The 20699-nt window shown below is 44.1% G+C and overlaps 1 protein-coding gene across 2 annotated transcripts; it reads left to right on the top strand.

The window, feature by feature from the left end:
• The first annotated feature begins 4840 nt into the window (after positions 1-4840).
• BOLA3 (bolA family member 3) lies at positions 4841-17741 on the top strand. Of its 2 annotated transcripts, XM_077134598.1 has the most exons (5): positions 4841-4973; positions 6967-7090; positions 8836-8924; positions 13056-13198; positions 17485-17580. In XM_077134598.1, exons 1-5 carry the CDS (start codon positions 4920-4922, stop codon positions 17489-17491), a joined length of 417 nt encoding a protein of 138 aa, XP_076990713.1. In that variant the 5' UTR covers positions 4841-4919; the 3' UTR covers positions 17492-17580. The 2 variants fall into 2 exon arrangements, with proteins under 2 accessions (XP_076990713.1, XP_076990714.1); XM_077134599.1 differs by lacking the exon at positions 13056-13198 and having other exon boundaries at positions 17485-17741.
• The last annotated feature ends 2958 nt before the right edge of the window (positions 17742-20699 follow it).

Genomic DNA, 20699 nt, shown 5'->3' with positions numbered 1-20699 from the left:
TTTTACTTGCAGAGTTGGGCTTAGAGAGCTGAGTTATTTTTAGAGGTCCAAATTACAGGTGAATTTTAGGTTTATTCAAAATGGCATACTAGAATTTTTTTAATCTTTTTTTAAAATTTATTATCATTATTTTTTAAATACCAAAAAACACCAAATGCAAACATTCGTAACTTTTGATCATTTTGTTCTATATATATAATCAGTAATTCACAATATCACATAGTTGCATATTCATCATCATATCATTTCTTGGAACATTTACATCTATTCAGAAAAAGAAATAAAAGGAAACAGAAAAAAATTCATACATACCATTACCCCCCACCCCTCACCCTCACCGATCATCAGCATTTCACTCCAAAATTTAACGTTTGTTCCCCCTATTATCATCTTTATTCCATATGTCTTACTCATCTGTTGATAAGGTAGATAAAAGGAGCATCAGACACAAGGTTTTCACAATCACACAGTCACATTGTGAAAGCTTTATGATTATACAATCATCTTCAAGAAACATGGCTACTGGAACACAGCTCCACATTTTCAGGCAGTTCCCTCCAGCCTCTCCACTACATCTTGACTAGCAAGATGATATCTATTTAATGCATAAGAATAACCTCCAGGATAACCTCTCGACTCTGGACTCTCAGCTGTTGACGCTTAATTTGTCTCATTTCACTCTTTCCCCTTTTGGTCAAGAAGGTTTTCTCAGTCCCTTGATGCTGAGTCTCAACTCATTCCAGAATCTGTGACTCATGTTGCCAGGAAGTTCCACACCCCTGGGAGTCATGTCCCACGTAGACAGGGGGAGGGTGGTGAGTTTGCTTGCTGTGTTGGCTGGAGAGAGAGGCCACATCTGAGCAACAAAAGAGGTTCTCTTGGGGGTGACTCTTAGGCCTAATTTTAAGTAGGCTTGACCTATCCTTTTTGGGGTTAAGTTTCATATGAACAAACCCCAAGATTGGGGGCTCAGACTATAGCTCTGATTGTCCGCACTGCTTGTGAGAATATCAAGAATTCAACTTGGGGAAGTTGAATTTTCCCCTGTTCTCCGAAGGGGACTTTGCAAATACTTTTTTTTTTTCACTGATCAAATCTCTCTGGGATTTATCAGGGCATCACTCTGGACAAACCAACAAAATCTCATGTCCTACTCAAGGTTCCATGTACTTATGGTGTTCAATTAAGCTGTCTACGTAAGTTATATTAGGAATTGCACTAGTCAAAATACAAATTTTGTACCAAATAAACATTTTTTGTTTTAGTCTCACACATAAAGTAAAATTTTAAAATATTAATTACCATCTATTTTAAGCACCCGCAGTAATGACATTCTTTTGTTCTTCCTCATGCAAAAATATTTTTTAAATTTGTACATTTAGTCACTATCATTATACACTCTAGGCATTCCTAGATTATACCATCTCAGTCTTTATCGTCTATCTTTCTTTCTGATTTCATTTGTGCCCCCAGCCCTCCTCCCTCTATCATTCTCACATTCAGCTTCATTCAGTGTTTTAACATAATTGGATTACAGTTAGGTAATATTGTGCTGTCCATTTCTGAGTTTTTATATTCAGTCCTTTTGCACAATCTGTGTCCCTTCAGCTCCAATTACCCAATATCTTACCCTATTTCTACCTCCTGATGGTCTCTGTTACCAATGAAATTCTCCAAGTTTATTCACTAATGTCAGTTCATATCAGTGAGACCATACAGTATTTGTCCTTTTGTTTTTGGCTAATCTCACTTAGCGTAATGTCCTTAAGGTTCATCCATGTTGTTATATACTTCATAAATTTACTCTGTCTATGGCTGCATAATATTCCATCGTATGTATATACCACTGTTTGTTTAGCCACTCGTCTGTTGATGGATATTTTGGCTGTTTTCATCTCTTCACAATTGTAAATAATGCTGCTATAAACATTGGTGTGCAAATGTCTGTCTGTGTCCTTGCCCTCATGTGTTTTGACCTTTTTTTGAGTAGAGTTAAAAACTTAGTGACTGTGGCTAAATAATGTGGATTCAAATATTTTGTATAAGGATATGGGTAAGGTAGCAAATCAGTTATAGATTTTTTTGACACTTAAATTTCACCAATCTTAAAATCAATTTTAAAATACCAGGTTTGTAAATCCCTAATGGCTAAGTTCTTGAAAGTTATTTCATATTTGATAAAAGAATAACAGAATAACCTAGATAATCTTTGTGAGGGCCAGAGTCAGGCTTTGAAATTTCACAGCCAGAAACAATGTCCAAGCTAGTACCCCACTGATATCATTGCAAGGTGTGGACTTTACAGCCTGAACCATTATTGCTTGTCACTAGTGGCAGGTAGGTAGGAAACAGATCATCTTAAAGAACTTGGGTTTAAACTGTAGGTGATGGGGAATTATTTGAAGTAGGCAAATAACGGACAAGTTTTTATCTCAGATGGCTCTGACAGTAGTATGGTAACTGAGGCTAAAGGGGAGGAGACTGGGCAGAGAGACAGGAGTCCGTAGCAACAGTGTGAGCAATTACTGTATTATGAGGAAAATGAACGTTGGAGTTAAGCATAAGTACTGATTTTCACTAAAGGAAACAAGGGGAGGAATTCTGCAAATATAAAACAGTGATCATGGGTCTGTTAGTCAATAGTGACAAGCCCAGCCAAAACAGCTGTAATAAAGTGCTCATTTCTGGCACTACTAGTTTCTAGCCATCTTCATCTGAGCTCTGCTTTGTTCTGTGCTTCATTTCCAAAGTATCTCTCCTCACATGGTGGCAAACTTGGCCACCAGGAGGTCCAGAAAAGTCTGTGGATTCTTACTGGTCTGTCTCAGATCATGTGAGCAGACCTGGGTCATGTGCCCAGGAATGGGTCTGCCTCATCTGGACTATGTGGTTTGAGTAGCAGAGGGGTAGAACCACTATAGTGCTAGAAAAAATGTGGACAGATATAATTGTATCATTGACATCAATGAAGAAAATTTTAAAGTTAAATTATCCTAATCACACCAATCATAAATTTTAAGAATTCAAGCAAAAAATGTGAGAAGCTATTACAGTAATTCAAAAGAGAAATTATTAGGGTCAGAATATAGGAGTCACTCCATTAATATTAAAAAATGAATGAGCTGATCACTTTGAAAAGCAACTGTAGGTCAACTTGGCCAAGTGCAACTGATTGCATAGGCCAGAATGCAAAGGCAGAAAGAGCTCATAGCTGGAAAACCCTGCAGAGTATCACCATACCACATGCCTGCAAAAAATACAGCCCAAAAAAGGTATTGGTTCTGGCTTGATTTTTTTTTATTGCAAATTTTATTGAGATAAAAATCCATATAATCCATCCAAAGAATATAATCAGTCTACAGTATCATCACTAGTTGTACAATCATCACACTCAATTTTAGACCATTTTCATTAATCCAAAGAGAAAAATACAAAACAAACATCCCATACCCCTTATCCCCCCTGCCCCCAATTATTGATTCCTATTATCTGTGTGGTACATTTGTTACTGTTTATTATTAAGATAGTACTATTAACTGTAGTTGGTAGCTTTCAATAGGTACTCCTTTCTCCCCACCATAAACCACTCTATTTTTAACTCTTTGTATAAGTGTCATACATTTGTGTTGGTTCATGAAAGAACTTATTTAAATTTGTAGAGTTAATTATAAGCAACGTCCACCGCAAGGTTCACTGTCATATAATCCCATATTTTAACTTCTAGCTTTCCTTCCAGTGACATACATGATTCTACACAACCTCTTTCAACCATATTCACCTATAGTTCAGCATTACTACTTATAATCCCAATAATGAACTACCCTCACCTCTATCCATTTCCAAACATTTTAATTCAACCTCTGCAAAAATTCTGTACATATTAGGCAGCCGCTCCCCGTTTTCTAGCCTCAATCTCTCTCGGTAACTTATGTTCTAAGAGAACAAGGTTCTAAGACCAAGTTCACATTTTCTAGTTAGTTCATATTAGTGAAATCATAGAATTTTGTTCTTTTGTGTCTGACTTACTTCACTTAGCTTTATGTCCTCGAGGTTCATCCATGTTATGTGCATCCAGACTTCATTCCTTCTTACTGCGGAGTAGTATTCTATGTATATACCACATTTTGTTTATCCATCAGTTGATAGATATGGATTGTTTCCATCTTTTGGCTGCTGTGAATGACGCTATGAACATCAGTGTGCAAATGTCTGTTAGTGTCCCTACTTTCAGATATGGGTATATAGCGAGTAGCTGAATTGTCTGGCTTCATTGTTGTTTGACAGTATCGCAGAGTCGAGGCAGGTTTGCTGACGATCTCCCATCCCATATGGCATCAGCTTCCACTACATTTTCAAGACTATAGTCTGTGGCTGGGCCGTATCCTGTAGCACCTCACACTCAGGCAAACCCAAAATTGAGTTTGTTTCCCAACCTCACCCAAAATCTACTCCTCCGTCCATGTCACTGAGCCAGGAATTTGGGCACATTTGGGAAACATCACCCCCGATGTCTCCTTCCTCACCTCCTACATCCTATAACTCCATTCTATTCACCTCCCCAAGTTTCTCCATCCACTACTGCCCATCCTGCTGTCGCTGCTTTTGTTCAGGCCCGGATTCTTAGTATGCTGCGAAAGCTGCGGAACTCCAGTCCTACAAGCTGGGCGAGAGGACCTGCTCATGGAAACGGCCCCGCGGAGGCTAGAGGAGAGCCGTGACAGCTAGGGCAGCAGAGGCCCGGACAGGAAGACCGCAGGTTCTGAGCGGCGCGACCCGCCTCCGGGGCGGGGCCGGGGCGGGGCCAGGCAGACCTGCGGCCTCCGAGCGGTAGGGGGCGGCCTCGCTACGGCTCCCGGTCCCTGGCTCCGCGCTTTTCCGGTGACACCGCGACCTCGGGCGGTGGGCCGCGTCGGCCGGGCATGGCGGCGTGGGGCCCGGCCGCAGCAGCGCCTCTGCTCCGTGGGATCCGCGGGGTGAGCGCGGGCAAGGGCCGGGGCGGGGGCTGCGGAGGGCGGCGCTGCCGGGGCTGGAGGACCCACTCCCGGAGACAGCCGAGCAGGACCTGGGGCGGCCTCCCCTTCCTTTCTCAATATGCATTTCTTCATTCAGTCATTCGTTCGTTCGTTCATTCATTAACTCGGCAGGTCCCAGTAACCGGGAGTTGGAGAAGTATCAGACTCCGCTGCGCCCTTGGGGAGTGGGATGTGAGGCTGGGTGCAAAGAAAAACTGATTTACGGGGTGAAGACATAGTACTCAAAGCCCGGAGTCATGGTGGGGGCGCCGCGGAAACGCCGGCCGGGCCTCCGTGACCTTGACCCTTTCCAAATTCCACACACCCAGAGTCCACGCCCAACAGACCACAACCCCCGCGCGCCCCCCTAATTTTCTCTGCCCATTTCTGATTCTGTGCGGCTCTGGCCACAGCCACTTTATCACTTTCTTCCAGCATTCGTCCTTCCTTCCTGCTGGTCTGGAACCTGCCTTTCTCGTGTGTGAAGAGCAGTTCCACTCGTGACCTTCAGTGTGGACAGTGGCAACTGGGGGCGTTGCCAGATTGTTCGTTTGGACTAAAGGTCACTGCCCGCAGCGATGAAAGGAAATCTCCCATGGATTCGGCAGTGCTGGCCCCTTCTGATTGTCACTTCTGCCTGCAGCCGGGTCACCTTCTGCCTTTGCGCCCCAAGGTTCTCTTCTCAGAAGCAGCTTCACTCACTGCCCCCCAGCCCACAACATCCAGTTTTTGTCCCTGTACACAACAAACGAATTCCAGGCCTTTCTCCTGATTCCTGGCTGCTTTCCCAGCTGCCTTTCAGACTTCTCAGTGGAAGCCCTGAATCTTCCCCTGCTCATTCATTCATTCATTCATCCAGACCTCTAAGTCTTCTTGCCCTGGGCTCAGCTGTGGTGTGGACACTTGGTGTGGGCCTTTAAGATCTGTTGGTGAGAGGAGGTTTACATACAATTGTAAGGAAGGTGCTCTGAGGTTATACACAAGCAAGCCCTGCTCTGGGTGGTCAGGAAAGGCCTAGTCTGACTTTGAAATCCAAGGATAGGCAGTATGGAGAGGGGGGTGGGGGAAACCTTCAGCACAAGCACTCACCAGACCCTTGGCCTCCATGAGCAGTCAGGGACTGATAACCCTTCCTGGGCATCTTTCCTGCAAGTGACTCTGGTACCACAGATTCACTGGGATCACATCACTTGTCTAACAAAGCTGCAAACATTAGTCTATTACCCTAGCTATAATCCATTTCAGCTTCCTCTTTCAGCCTGTGCTCTTCCATGCTGGCCTGGTTTTCTGTTCCTTTGCTCCTAAGGGATGAGCCGCATTCCCATCAGAAACCCGGGCTCCCTCGTAGCCACCAGGCAAGGGGGCAGCGAGGAGGTAAATCTACAAGTGTTCCTCCTCTAGGTCCTTTACTAGAATCCTGCCTCCTCTCCTCTCCTCTGCCCCAGAATTGGTGCCTGGGGCGTAGGGGAGCTGCCTTATCAAGCAGTAGGTCACAAAACCGCATCCCATGGGGAAAGATGAGCCATGTTCCCAGACTGAAGGGTGGGTGGGCTTTTGCCCCATGGTGTGGGATTGCAGCTGGATAATGGCAGTGGCCCATCTAGGGCAGGCTGCCTGGCTTCTCTTTGGCTCTGCCTCTTGCTAACAGATGCAGCCTTGGGCCTACTATTTGTACCTCAGTTTCTTCACTAGAAAACTAGAACAATGACACTGTCTCTCCTACAGTATTATGGGGAGTTAAGTATTTGTTGAATTAGATTTCAGTTCTTGTTCTCTCTAGACTCAAAGTGAGTTATTTACAATGACCAAAGTAAAAGGTTATTTTGCTACCTTTGAGGTCACCCGTGAGTGCTGACTGGCGGGGGCCCTGCAGTGGAGGGGAGGCCTGCTCCGTGGCCCTGTGGGGGCAGTGCCACCTCGCTCTGTCTGACTCGCGTCTCTGTTCTGGTGGCAGCTGCCTCTTCTCCACCACAGACACCGGACCTCTGCCTCCCAGACGGAAGGAGAGCTCAAAGTAACACGAATTCTCAAAGAAAAGTTCCCTCGAGCTACAGCTGTCAAAGTCACCGACATTTCAGGTAATGTTTTCTCTCCTCCTTCCCAAGGAACATGGGGAGGATTTTGCCCTCTGGAGGGGCGTGGGCAGGGGACTTGGTGGAGGGAATGAACTGTCAGCGGCTTCTCAATATGCATGGCTTCTGGACAGGTGGAAAGCCTCTCCCACCAGATGGGGTGGGAGTGGGGATTCAGAAACAAAGAGGGGACAACACCCAGCCCAGATGATTCAAGACCACCAGCCTCGGTTGATATCCTCCTCAGCCACCCCCATGCTCGGGCCTACAGTCTTTAATTTGGCTGCGAGATGGGCCTTCCCTTCATTTCTCTGCATTCTTTGACACCCAAGAATGTCAGAGCCGGAGTAGACTCCAGGAGGGTTTTGTCCAACACCTTCACTTTCCCTACAGGGAGACAAGCCCAGGGAGGCCAGAGGACCTGCCCACCACCGCACAGGAAGGGAACAGTAGGACCAGGATTGGAACCAGGATTCACTTCTCCATCTAGAACCCACTTCCTAAGCCCTGGTATTCTCAGGTGGCTGCTAGCACTTCAGAAATCCGAGCTGACTGCATATTAGGAACAAGCCAGGAGTGAGTGTCTGCAGCCCCAGGACAGGAAGATAAGGCCCTTATCCAGAGACACACATTGGGCAGCCCAGCACCAGGGCAGCTAGATAGGCTGTGGCAGAATCTCCCCCACACCCAGGCTCACTGGCTTCACCAAGAAGGGAATGCCTACAAGGACTGGAGGAAAGTTCAGAAGGTAGATTTTCTTCTGGAAACTATAGAAAATTATTACAGCTCATGATCCTTTGTAAGGATAGGTCAGATAAGGGCTCTGCAGGGGTCCTTTGCCGTGGCCTTGTTGTCAACTATCCTGCAGCTGCCTTGGGCTCAGGGCAGATCTGGAATGTGCCGTCCAGAAAGAGCTGAACCTGGGTGTAACCAAAACTTGGGCTCCTAGAGCACATTAGTAGAGAAGCAAAAAGGAACCTGTTGAGCAAAATTGTACGTCTCATACGATAGCATGGCGTTAACAACCCGAGGACATTTTCTTTCCTGCCCATGCTAGAGAACCCAGCGTTAGCTCTCTCGCCTGTGGAGAGAAAGTTTGGGCAGGATGGATGGGTCCCCTGCAGGCTCCCACCAGAACCACTGAGAGCCCCTCCCTCCCAGAAGCTGAGGATGAAACACTGCCTGCAGTGCTGTTGACCAGCAGGTGCTAGAGAGGGCCACGTGCAGCTTCGTCACCAGCATATTTGCAGTTTCCAATGTAATAGCGAGTCCCGCTGTATCTTGTTTCGGTCTTTTGAATAGTATTACAAATGCAGTTTCCAAATTAAACTTTAGCTAAATTTTGCTCTTTGAAAAATACCAATTGCTGGTCCTTTGGAAGGTGCAACACCAAAATTTCTGTCCTACCTTCTTCTTCCAAGATGTTTGTTAGCCTATAGTAAAAGAAAATACTGGACATTTCCTAGATTTCTCATGCTTTGCATTTTATGGTTCCTGTCCACAAGTAGTAATCCTGGGAAGTGCAACTGTCTTGCAAAAAGAAGAAAAAATTTGGGGTTGAGGCAGCCTGTCAAGAGGGGTACATGGTAAGATTATAAGCAAGGACGTTTTTCTTACTCATTTCAGCAACTTGCCTTTATGCCCACTAATAACGTACAGACTGTCTGTGAATTATACTTCCAGTCCTTAGGGGGCTGCTGTGACTGTCATAATTTAATCATTGAAATACTTTCAAATCATGTTTGTTTTAGGAGGCTGTGGGGCGATGTATGAAATAAAAATTGAATCAGAAGAATTTAAGGAAAAAAGAACTGTCCAGCAGCATCAGATGGTTAATCAGGTCAGTGAGAGGGAAGGGGACCCTGTTGCCATCAGCCTGTGGCACCTCAGAGGACCTGCTGAGGGACGACAACATTTCCTACTATTGAAAGAATGATATAGTATCACAGTCAGGCAAGCAGGACTTGGGATTTGAGAAAAACTTAACCTGGGTCTAGCTGGAATCAGAATGTGGCAATTATGAATTTTATTCAACCTGAAAATCTGCCACCCAGTATTCATTTGGCATTTCAACATATAAGACTACTGATGTTTACTGTTATTGTCACATATCATATAGTATTTGTAAGTATAGGCAGTGCTGAAACACCTATGTTTTTGTAGATTTCAGGCCTCTTTTTAGGACTTCTTTACAGATAGGTAAATTGAGGCATGGCATTGATTGAGAATTGTTCCAGCTGCCTCAGACCCAGTTTATAGGATTTTGGGGGCCCAGTTACATCATCTTTAACCTCACTGAGGCCCAGTTTATACATTATTCTTGTTTATTTTAATTGAAATTTATACTACCTAACCTTTGCCCAGTGTCTAAAAACTAGCCCCCTCCAGCGGGTGTGGTAGACATCGTTCTGGAAGGTCTGGCACCTTCTGAACTAGTTTAATTGTTGTAAACACAGCTGTGATCAGGAAATCCCTTCTGTGCCTTTCCTTACCTTTTTCTGCATGTCCCCTCCCTGCCAGCCGTTGCACTGGTCTCTCTTTCTCCATCTGAACCTTTGCGCAGGTACGTTGTCCAGCCTGGCTTGCTCAGATCTGCCCTTTCTCCCCAGCAAGACACAAATGCCCCTCTACCTTCTGACTTCCTTTCTTGGCTGCCAGCATTTTCTGCCCTGATTCTTGGATGCTTATGTCCCTGCCCTCAGTCTCCTGCAAGCTGTCAGCACTTTGTAGGTTGGTTTCCTTTTAGGTCCATCTGCATCCCTCCCAGCCCTTCACCTTGTATGTGGGCACCTAAAGTCTGGAGCCTCCTGGCTGGTCTGAGCAGTGGTCTGGAAGGGGGAATCAGAAACCACCTTGCCCCTCCAGAATCTCTTCTGTCCCCTCGTAGAAGGTAGAAGACCTGGCTGGTAGGACTTCGGGTTTTGTTGTCTAGGGACCAGATTCCCAGGGGCATGTTAACTTGAGTGTATCTCCCAGCCTGAAGCCGAAGTGAGAGATTAAGGATGCAGATTCAGGCATCTGGCTCACATTTCAAATCTGGGCTCTGCTACTTTCTAGCTGTGTGACCTTGGACAAGTTACTTAGCCTCTCTGTACCTCCGTTTCCTAACTTGGATATAGTAGTATACCTGCCTCAGAGGTGCGAGGACTAGTGATAAAGTACACTCAGAGCGCTGAGAGTGGGGTCTGACATCTGGTGAGCCGTCAATCCGTGCTAGCTTCTATCGCTATCATTATCATCATTTACAACAGGCAAGGGAGCCCGACCACATCCACCTGGGAGAGGACAGCGATTTCTTTGGTTTGGAGCAATGTCTTCTGTACCATCCAGCTCAGACTTTACTCTGGGTCCCTCCAGCAGCGAGTGCTTCTGCATTGCTATCCTGACCATACCCCCAAGTGGCCATCCCTGCCTGCTTGTCTGTCCCTTAGAGAGCCAACCCTGTGCAGCAGGGGCTGGATCTGTTTTGTTCACTCCTGTGTCCCCCTTACTTAACAGAGGAGCTGGCACATAGAAGGAGCTCAGTCCCTGCTTGCTGAGTAGCTGCATGTCTGCAGAGACTAAGGCGAGCAGGCTTGTGATTGGTTATTGGTTTCCAGGGAAATTAAATGTTTACTGCCTGAAAGGTGTTCCATTTCAGAGCATTCATTTCCTGGCATTGATCTGTGCCAAGCTTAATCCTCAGATGTCCTCTAGGGCCCTCTGTGGCCATAGGATGCTGATGGGGATTCCTCAGGGGCTGCACAGAGAGCTGGAAAGATATTGGGAAGGGTCAGTGTGCAGGGCATGAGGGGTCAAAGCCCAAAAGGTTTCTCAGCCTGAGACCCTTCATGTGAAGGGGTGACCAGCCCTCACCTGGCCAGGGCGGCTTTAAGGAAGGGAGAGAGGTGAGGTACTACCTCTGGATCACTCTCCCTGCCAGGAGAAAGCAGAGAGCATATATGTGTTCCCTTCCCCCGTGGTGACCCAAGGCTTTCCCAGTGGCATTCCTGCTTGTCTGCAGAGTTGAGGGGGGCTTGCATGGGGATGTGGAGATGGGGGTGGGCATCTCCCTGGGTCTCAGCACAGGCACATCTCCTGGTATCAGGGTCAGCTAGGAACATGAGGGAAACTGGGTGTGGCCAGGATATTACCTGGTTCATGTCCTCATCTTGTTATACATTTTCTGCTGACTTTTAACAAAGTATAGATTCTATTTCCTTTTTTATAAAATAAGGGGATGGAACTAGATGGCCTCTAAGGACACTTCTGGCTCTATAAACCAGACCAGGTATATTAGTCAGGAATGACTGGGTTGTAATGGATTGTAAGTCATGGAAACCAAGTTAAAACGAACATAAGCAAACAAAGGCAAACAACTGGCCCCTGTAACAAAATCAGTTGTTTTCCAGCTTATATAAATTCAGGGTTTTCAACAAGTCCATCTGCTCACTTTCTTTTTTTCTTTCTCTTGCTCTCTGAGCTTTCAGCATCTCCGTGGGGGGCTTCACTTTCTCCCACAGGAGAAGGGCATATGGTGGGGAGCATGGCCCCCAGCTGCCCCAGTTGCCATTTTTCCAGGATAGTGACCAAAGAGGCAAGGCTCTAGGCTGAAACATCCCAGAGGAGAGTCTCAGTGTTCCCGTTTGGGTCACGTGCCACCCCTGTGGCAATGCTGTTGGGAATGTGCAGCCAGGCTGGGTTGACATAACTACCTCAGTGTAAGGTCCCATGGAAGCCCCCTACCCCAGAAGCACATGACTGGAGTGGAAAAGGAACAATCCTCAAGCGAAGGGAGATCAGTGCACAGACTAGGAAAAAAATTGCCCATCCCCCCACGATGATCAGATTTCGGTCTAGTGTAGAAGGATTTTGTCTCCTCCTCTGCATTGATTATAAACTCGAGGAGCACAGGCCTCCCTTAGATCCTGAGCCTGGTGCCCCCCGGCCCTGCAGGGGCTGAAAATCACCCCCATGTGTGATGGGGTGGCTGCCTCAGATCTGGCCTTAGCACTTTTGTGGCCTTCAACATGTCTCATTACTACTTTGCAACTTTGTTTCCTGATCTAAAGTAAAATTGGGGAATTGGGTTTTTTTTTCAAAAGCAGAGTTTTTGTACTTTTTTTCATAATTTATGGCTTTGATTGACAACATCAGTTTGCTCTCTAATAAAAAATATGTCACAGTCCTAATATTCATGTAGCGTTGTTAACAGAAGGCCTTTGTCCAAGTTTTGGTATAATGTGCTTGAGATTTACACAAGGGGTTGTGAAAGGTTTTATAAAGTCTAACTTGTTTGAATATATAAAATGGTCATTTTTATTACAGTTTTTTATTTATCATAGTACATAAAATGGTTTTGAACAGTCTTCAGAGAACGTTGATGTGATATATATTTTACATTGCACCATACGATTATCATTTATTGCAAATGCAGATCTTTATAACTAAACTCTGATAGTGTGATGCCAATATATATTTTAATGCAATCATGCAATCAATAAATGAAAAGTTAGTGTATATCTCCTAAGACATAAAACTTTTGTCTCAATCCATCTCAAAGAGAAATCCGATAAAGATAACTATAAATTTTGGCATACCTCTTATGACTCACTCTGTATATCAAGATTAAATGTAGATTTGATGTCTTTCTGTAAGTCTATAAGGGTTTGAATTGTTGTAGAAACCAATCATTCACTGATTCCTTTGTATGGCACCAACTCCTCCATTGCATTTATCTTGCAAACATATCATTGAAGACCTAATTCTCCCTTATACTTTCTAAGGTAAACTTTCTTCACTTTTTTTTCTTTTGCTATTTGTTTTTCTTCAGAAATCTTATATATACTGAGCACTGTACTTGGTACATAATAAACCCTCAGTTATTATTAGCTGTTTGTGTGTTGTTTTCCTATTGCTGCTGTAAAAAATTACCACAAACTCAGTGACTTAAAACAACACAAATTTATTTTCCTATGTTTCTGTAAACCAGAAGTCTGACCTGGGTCTTGCTGTTGATGTTGGCAGAACTGCCTTCCATCTGGATTCCCTTGGGGAGAATCTGTTTCGATCCCTTTTCCAGCTTCTAGCGGTCACCTGTTTCCTTTGGCTTGAGGCCTCTTCTTCCACCTTCAGGTGAACAGAATAGTATCTTCAAGTCCCTAGAATAGTATCTTCAAGTCCCTAACGGGAGGTGGTGATGATAGCAAAATATTGTGACTGTAATTAACAACGTTGAATTATATATTTTTTATTAATTAAAAAAAATTAACAACAAACAAACAAAACATTAAGATATCATTCCATTCTACATATATAATCAGTAATTCTTTTTTTTTTTTGGTGAAAAATTTTATTCCGCTCTCGTAGCAGCGCCTAGAAAAAATAACAGCATGCCTGGCTAGGCTCAGCCAATCTCTTTCTAAACTTCTAAATTATATTGGCATCAATATTGTCAATATTGATATTTTTATCTATCACTTCATAAAACTTTCAAAATCACCCTGAAAGCAGCACAATATAATGATTCTGACTCCTAGCATTTCACTGAACACAAGTCACAGCAAGGCATACCAAGAACAGTTAGTGGAATGCTCAATCAATGGAGATGCACCCCATGTCTTCAGTGATTCTGAAATGGAAGAGACAGAGGTCCTGGAAGACAGACAGAGTAACTGTCCTCAGAGACAGCATAAAAATCTTCTGAGGACTTAGGGCTTGTCCTTTCACAATCTTGGGGACAAAATGCTCCAGGTGGGTGATGCCCAGGATATAAGCACATGAAAGAATGACCTGTAAGACCTATCATTATCATCAAGTATTTTTAAAAATGTTCTTCATATCCCTTTCCCTGTTAAAAAAAAACATTAACTCCTGTTAATGACTTCGATGAAATGATGTCAAAGGAGCAATTCAATAAAGTTCAACATTTATTCATTTGAGATATGCATAAAAGGATAAAATAGTGTAGCTCACAATTATGAGAAAACTGGGAGATAGAGTAGAACAGGAGAAAGATTTAAATCACTTAAAAGATGAATGAGAAAAATTGCTCAAAGAAAAAAGGGGAAGTGACAAAAGGAAAGTGACAAAAGCATCTGGCTATTGAAACTTTGTGTCTTGAGGTGTTTGGCATGCTATCTGGTAAAGGTGGAAAGCTTTATTCTTCTATTTCACGCTCACTACAGCCAACCAGAAATTGTTTCTCAAAGAAGGAACCAGGTAGACAGGAAGAAAAGTTAGGTCTTTTTTTTTACTGTGATTTACAAGGTTCTTGCTATGAGATGAAATGCAGAGATATGTCATACTTTATAAGTGACTCTATGGAAAACTACAGCAAAAATTAGTATATAAGCTCTATAAAACTTAAAAAAAAACATTAACATTAAAGTTCTCATCACAATGCAGAATCGATAATTTCCCTTTAAAAGAAATTTGCTTTCTTTTAGCACCATTTGAGCTAGTTCTTGTAAAAATAGAACTACAAAATTTCTTATATTGTTCTTAGCTCATTTGTTACAGCCACTGATTTGTTTGCTGACATGCTATCTTGTTATATGCAAATTGTTTCAAAATTACTATGCCTTAAAAATACTATATGAATGTAAAATTATTTTTCATATTAAATTGTATAGCCTTGGAAAAATATTTAGCTTAAAAACCTGCTACAAGTAAAAGAATATTATTCATTCATTTTTAAAAATTCGTATTTCTGGTTCTTCAATATGACCTGTGACTACTGTGAGCTTGTCAGGATAGTGCAGTCCCTGAGTCACTCAGTCAGGTCTAGGGGAAATAGACCAGTCTCCCTTCTGGAGTCTTCCTCTTCTTTCTGACTTCTTTTTTCTTTTTTTTAACTTTTTTTATTAATTAAAAGAAATTAACAAACAAAACATTTAGATATCATTCCATTCTACATATATAATCAGTAATTCTTAATACCATCACATAGTTGCATATTCATCATTTCTTAGTACATTTGCATCGATTAGAAAAAGAAATAACAAGATAATGGAAAAAGAAATAAAATGATAATAGAGAAAAAAAAACTATACGTACCATACCCCTTACCCCTTACTTTCATTTACCACTATTTCAAACTGAATTTATTTTAACATTTGTTCCCCCTATTATTTATTTTTATTCCATATGTTCTACTCTTCTGTTGATACAGTAGCTAAAAGGAGCATCAGACAAGGTTTTCACATTCACAGAGTCTCATTGTGAAAGCTATATCATTGTTCAATCATCATCAAGAAACATGGCTACTGGAACACAGCACTACATTTTCAGGCAATTCCCTCCAGCCTCTCCACTACATCTTAAACAACAAGGTGATATCTACTTAATGCGTAAGAAGAACCTCCAGGATAACCTCTTGACTCTGTTTGGAATCTCTCAGCCATTGACACTTAGTCTCATTTCACTCTTCCCCCTTTTGGTCGAGTAGGTTCTCTCAATCCCTTGATGCTGAGTCTCAGCTCATTCCAGGATCTCTGTCCCACATTGCCAGGAAGGTCCACACCCCTGGGAGTCATGTCCCACACAGAGAGTGGGAGGGTGGTGAGACTGCTCATCGAGTTGGCTGGAGAGAGAGGCCACATCTGAGCAACAAAAGAGGCTCTCTTGGGGGTGACTCTTAGGCCTAATTTTAAGTATGCTTGACCTATCCTTTGTGGGGTTAAGTTTCATATGAACAAACCCCAAGGCTGGGGGCTCAGCCTAGATCTTTGGTTGTCCACACTGCTTGTGAGAATATCAAGAATTCATCTTGGAGAAGTTGAATTTCTCCCTGCTCTCACCATTCCCCGAAGGGGGCTTTGCAAATACTTTTCCACTCACTGATTGAATCACTCTGGACAAACCAACAAAATATCATGTCCTACCTGAGATTCCAAGTACTTATGGCATTCAATCAAACTATCTACATAAGTTATATTAGGAAATGCACTAGTCAAAATATAAATTTTGTAAGAAATAAACATTTTTTGCTTTAGTCTCACACATAAGGTGGCATTTTAAAATATTAATTACCATCTATTTTCAGCACCCTGCAGTAATAACATTCCTTTGTTCTTCCTCATGCAAAAACATTTTTTAAGATTTGTACATTGTACATTTAGTCACTACTATTATACACTCTAGGCATTCCTAGATTATACTATTTCAGTCTTTAACATCTATCTTTCTTTCTGATTCCATTTATGTTCCCAGCCCTCCTCCCTCTATCATTCTCACATGCAGCTTCATTCAGTGTTTTAACATAAATATATTATAGTTAGGTAGTATTGTGCTGTCCATTTCTGAGTTTTTGTATCCATTCCTGCTGCACAGTCTGTATCCCTTCAGCTCCAATTATGGGGAATTGGGTTTTAAAGAACAGTTGTTCATTGCTGGGAACAGCAAAACATGGGAACCAGCCTTAAAGTCCATCATTAGGGGACGGGCTGAAAACTTAGGATGCAACCAAGTCATGGAATATTCTGCTGATGCAAAAAAGAATGAGGGAACCCCTGTTCGATATGGAAATCTTCCCAAAAGAGATGGTTAGGGGAGAGAGCCAAGTGTGGGACAGAGTGTCTGAAATGCTAATGTTGGTGTTTTAAAAAGGGAATGGTTATTGCAAACTCTGGACTGTAGTTAACAGTAATATCTTAATATCCTTTCATCAACAGTAACAAAATGTACCACAGCAATGCTAGGGGGTCAGTGGTAGTCGGGGGAAAGGGGGATGGGATATTTTGGGGTTTTTCATTTTTTTTTCTTCTTGGAGTAATGAAAATGTTCTAAAATTGATTGTGGTGACGAATGCACAACTATGTGATGATACTGTGAGCCATTGATTGTTTACTTTCGATGGGTTGTATGCATTTGAATTTATCACAATAAAATTGCATAAAGGGTACATGGGTGGTTCAGTGGTAGAATGCTCGACTTCCATGTGGGAGACCCAGGTTCAATTCCTGGACTATTCACCAAAAAAAAACCCCAGCAAACCAACACACACACCATGGCAAGCTCTCGCATAATTTAGATACATTAAAAAATCATTTTTATACCTCGAAGAGTGGGTGGGTGGGCAAATGTGCTGGAATATCTATTCATGTTAGCTTGAATATACATTTGAAAAATCCCTGAAAGATACACGAGAATCAACCCTTCTTTATCTGGAGTGGGGGTTGAAAGTGGATGGATGGAAGACAGGTGTGGGAGACTTTACTGTATACCTTTTGATTTTTGGGTTACTTTACATATCAATTCAAAAATACGAAAAAGCATTTAAAAAAAAAAAAAAAGAAAACAACTGCTTAAACAGAGGGTGTTCTGTCTCCTGCAGTTATTCAGCTCTATAGACAGCTAGAGGCTTATTGTCATCGATGTCAAATACAAAATAAATGATGATGTTCTTTTTCCTTACACAGGCACTAAAAGAAGAAATCAAAGGGATGCACGGATTGCGGATATTTACCTCTGTCCCCAAACACTGAACCCTGCCCGACCGCGTTGATGCTGCTGCTTCAAATCTTTGATGTCTTGACTGACAACACTCTTTCCTAGGCATTTGCCAAAAACCTGCTCTATTTTGTTCATAGATATTTCCATATTGTAATTATAGAGGAATATGCTATCTATTTAGTTGTAAATTAAAGGCAACAGACCACGGAAGCTTTAGAACGGTTATTTGCAGTGCTTCTGCTTTCTTAATTTCAGAAGCAGCAGCATTTTGTCCAAGGCCATCTCATCTTTGGATACTTGTGTCCTCTGTTATAGAGGCAGAATGCAGTGCCAGCTCATTTTGTCTTGTGAAGAGACATTCTTGTTTGTTCTCCTCTGTCTATGACGCTACTCAGGCCACCTACTCTTAAAAAAAAGAAAGAAAAGGGAAAAAAATCCCCTAGCTTTGCTATTCTCTTAATTTACTGCTCTCTTTCCCTTTCCCTCCAAACTTCTTTCAAAAAATAGTCTTGGACCCCCATTTTTTTCCTGTCTGGAATGGACTCGGAGGATTTTTAGCTTCCTGGGTCTGAGTTCTTTCCCTGTATTTGAGGATCCCCCACCCTTTGCATCTTCGGGGGGAGGCACAGCCCACCTCCTGGTATAGAGGCTGAAAGGTTTGCTTTTCTGGCCTTTGCAGTGAGGGCTCAGGCACACCATCTAGACCAGGCCAATCAGACCGACCTGCTCTGGGCTTTGAATTGGGAGCAAGTGACGCAGAGAAGCAGGGCCAGTGGCACATCCATCCTGGCAGCCATGACAGCACCATCCCGGTTCCCAGGAGGCGGCCGCGGCAGGGTCAGCGTGGAGAGCTGCTGGTTCTGGAGGCGGTGCAGGGGCCTCAGTGTCTGGTTCTGCTACGTAACTTGTTCCTGTCCCATTTTAGAAGCCGCTTCACCAGTGTTCTCAGAAATTCTGTGATCGCCCCCACATCCTTTCACTGAATTCTTTCCTGTTCATATCAGCCTGGTCAGTGTCTATTGCTTGCAACCCAGAGCCCTGACTGGTTCACCAGCCTCTTGCAAGTGGGGCTTCTGCCCTCCCACCCCCCCACACACACCCTACTGAGCAGCTTTCTGAGAGCTCACCAAGTCCCCTGCTCTTCTCAGCCCTTGGTTCCCGCACTGTGGCATTTGAAGGTTGACAGTCCATCTCCTTCAAACTCCTCCCCCGTCCATCATGGAACAGACCACCAGGAAAGTCAGTGGTCACTGTTGGTTCTGAAGGCAGCTCCCAAAGTGAGGGTATGTGGATAGAATGACCTTGGACCCCAGGTTTTGGGGACAGCACAAATTTCACATATTTTGATTAAAAAAGAATACTCCTTATGCACACATGGGGCAAGGGGAATGGGTGACAAAACTGCCTTTTACGTGTAACAGGCTCAGTTTTATCAGACCTGGGAAGACAGGATAAAATGAAGAGACTTGCTCCCCAGGGCCTCAGCCACCTCCAAAGAACCAGACAGCCCAGAGGCCGGCTTCTAGGTGGCAAAGGGAGGCAACACCTGAGACTGGTGTCCAAGAGGGTGACCATCAACGGGGACAGAGAGCACAAAACTAGACACATTGATTACTGGTTGCACCCTGACTGTCCTCCCCTGGACAGTGGCCTGGATTTAGTGATTTGCTTTTACAGCGTAGGAGAACGTAGGAGTAATGAGGACAGGCCACGTGGCTTCCTCCTCGCCCTCTGTGACCCCTGGCTCCGGGGGAGGGGAGCCACCATGTCAGGAGGACACTCAAGCAGCCCCATGAAGAGGTCCATGTGGGAGAAACAGGCCTGCTAATAGCCAGCGTGGCATTTTGAGGCCCTCTGCCAAGACAAGTGCCATGTGGGTGAGCCATCCCGGGAGCAGACCCTTTGGCTGCCCAGCTGACATCTGAGCCAGACACACCTAGCTAAGCTGCTCCCCAATTCCCAACAGAAGCTGCAAGAGAAGTGTTTTAAGCCACGGAGTTTGGGGTAATTTTTTCTGCAGTACTAACTGACTGGAAGGACACTGGGACACCCCACATTTTGGAGGAGGAGTTGAAGAGCCACATGGGGGAAAGGGCCTGGGCGCAGCTAAGTGTCAGCCATACCAAAGCCTCTTCTCTTGCCTGTCTCTCTGCAGACCAGTTTTAGGATTTCTTGATTGGCGTGCACCAGGTATGGTGGCCATACTGCAGGTAGCTCTTAATTTTTAACGTCCAGGCCTCAAACAGGGCAAACTCCTCCCAAGTTGAGGGTCGGGCTCCAGTTGGGCCATCTAGGGTGAGGAGCCAGCCTGGATCAACCCGCAGTTGCTCTCTGGGCTTTGGAGTGGAGGCCGGAGCAGTAACCAAAGAAGAGGGAATTCTGGCCTCCAGGGGAGGCGCCAGAGACAGAACACCAGGTGTTGTCAGTTAGATGGAAAGGTGAGTGTGGCTCAACAGGCCAGCTCTGACCGCCACTGAGAAACAAAGTCCTCCCTCCACTCCACTGCCTCACCCCAGGGGATGCATCAGACCCAGGGAAGGATGTCAGTCTTACCACTTTCTAAATGTCTGCTCCCAAATCTGACAATCAGAGCTTTATGAAGTAGCCACTCTCCACCCCATCATTTGTTCTTCCCCCAAATTAAAAGGAAAGTCGGGGGAGGAATCACCATTTCTTTTTAATTCATTAAAAAAGACAGACTTATTTAACCTTGGGGGCTGGAGAATAACCTTGCATCTGAAATGACCAACTGCTAGCTTTCTGATTAAGTGCTACTTGTGGAAACTGCTGGATTAAGATGATATGCTTTCTTAGTCAAGTGTCCTTTGGAAAACAAAAAACAGATTTTCCTGTGGAAAATCTGAAGTGTAAGGTGCTTGCTGACTAGGCAAAACAATCCGAGAGGAGCTGCCCTGCTCACAGCCCTCATGGAAGGGACTCCCAGCCCAGCTTTGTTCCACAGGTTCCTGCAGTGCCCCTCTAGCCCCCACAAGACCACCCAACCAGCAGAGTCTGGTACAGGCTGGCCGGCTACCCCAGAGGGGACCTGGAGCCACTAAGCCCTGCCAGGACACAGGCTTGGGATCGGAGTCCCTTTCTTGTCATCCAAATTGGAAAGGGTGACTGAGGACAGCTGAGCAACAGACGGGCTAATGACCTGTGGGAAACTCAGAATGAACAA

Source organism: Tamandua tetradactyla, chromosome 17, assembly GCF_023851605.1.
Source record: "Tamandua tetradactyla isolate mTamTet1 chromosome 17, mTamTet1.pri, whole genome shotgun sequence".
NCBI classification, from domain to species: domain Eukaryota; kingdom Metazoa; phylum Chordata; class Mammalia; order Pilosa; family Myrmecophagidae; genus Tamandua; species Tamandua tetradactyla.
This window is presented reverse-complemented; position numbering and strand designations above follow the sequence as displayed.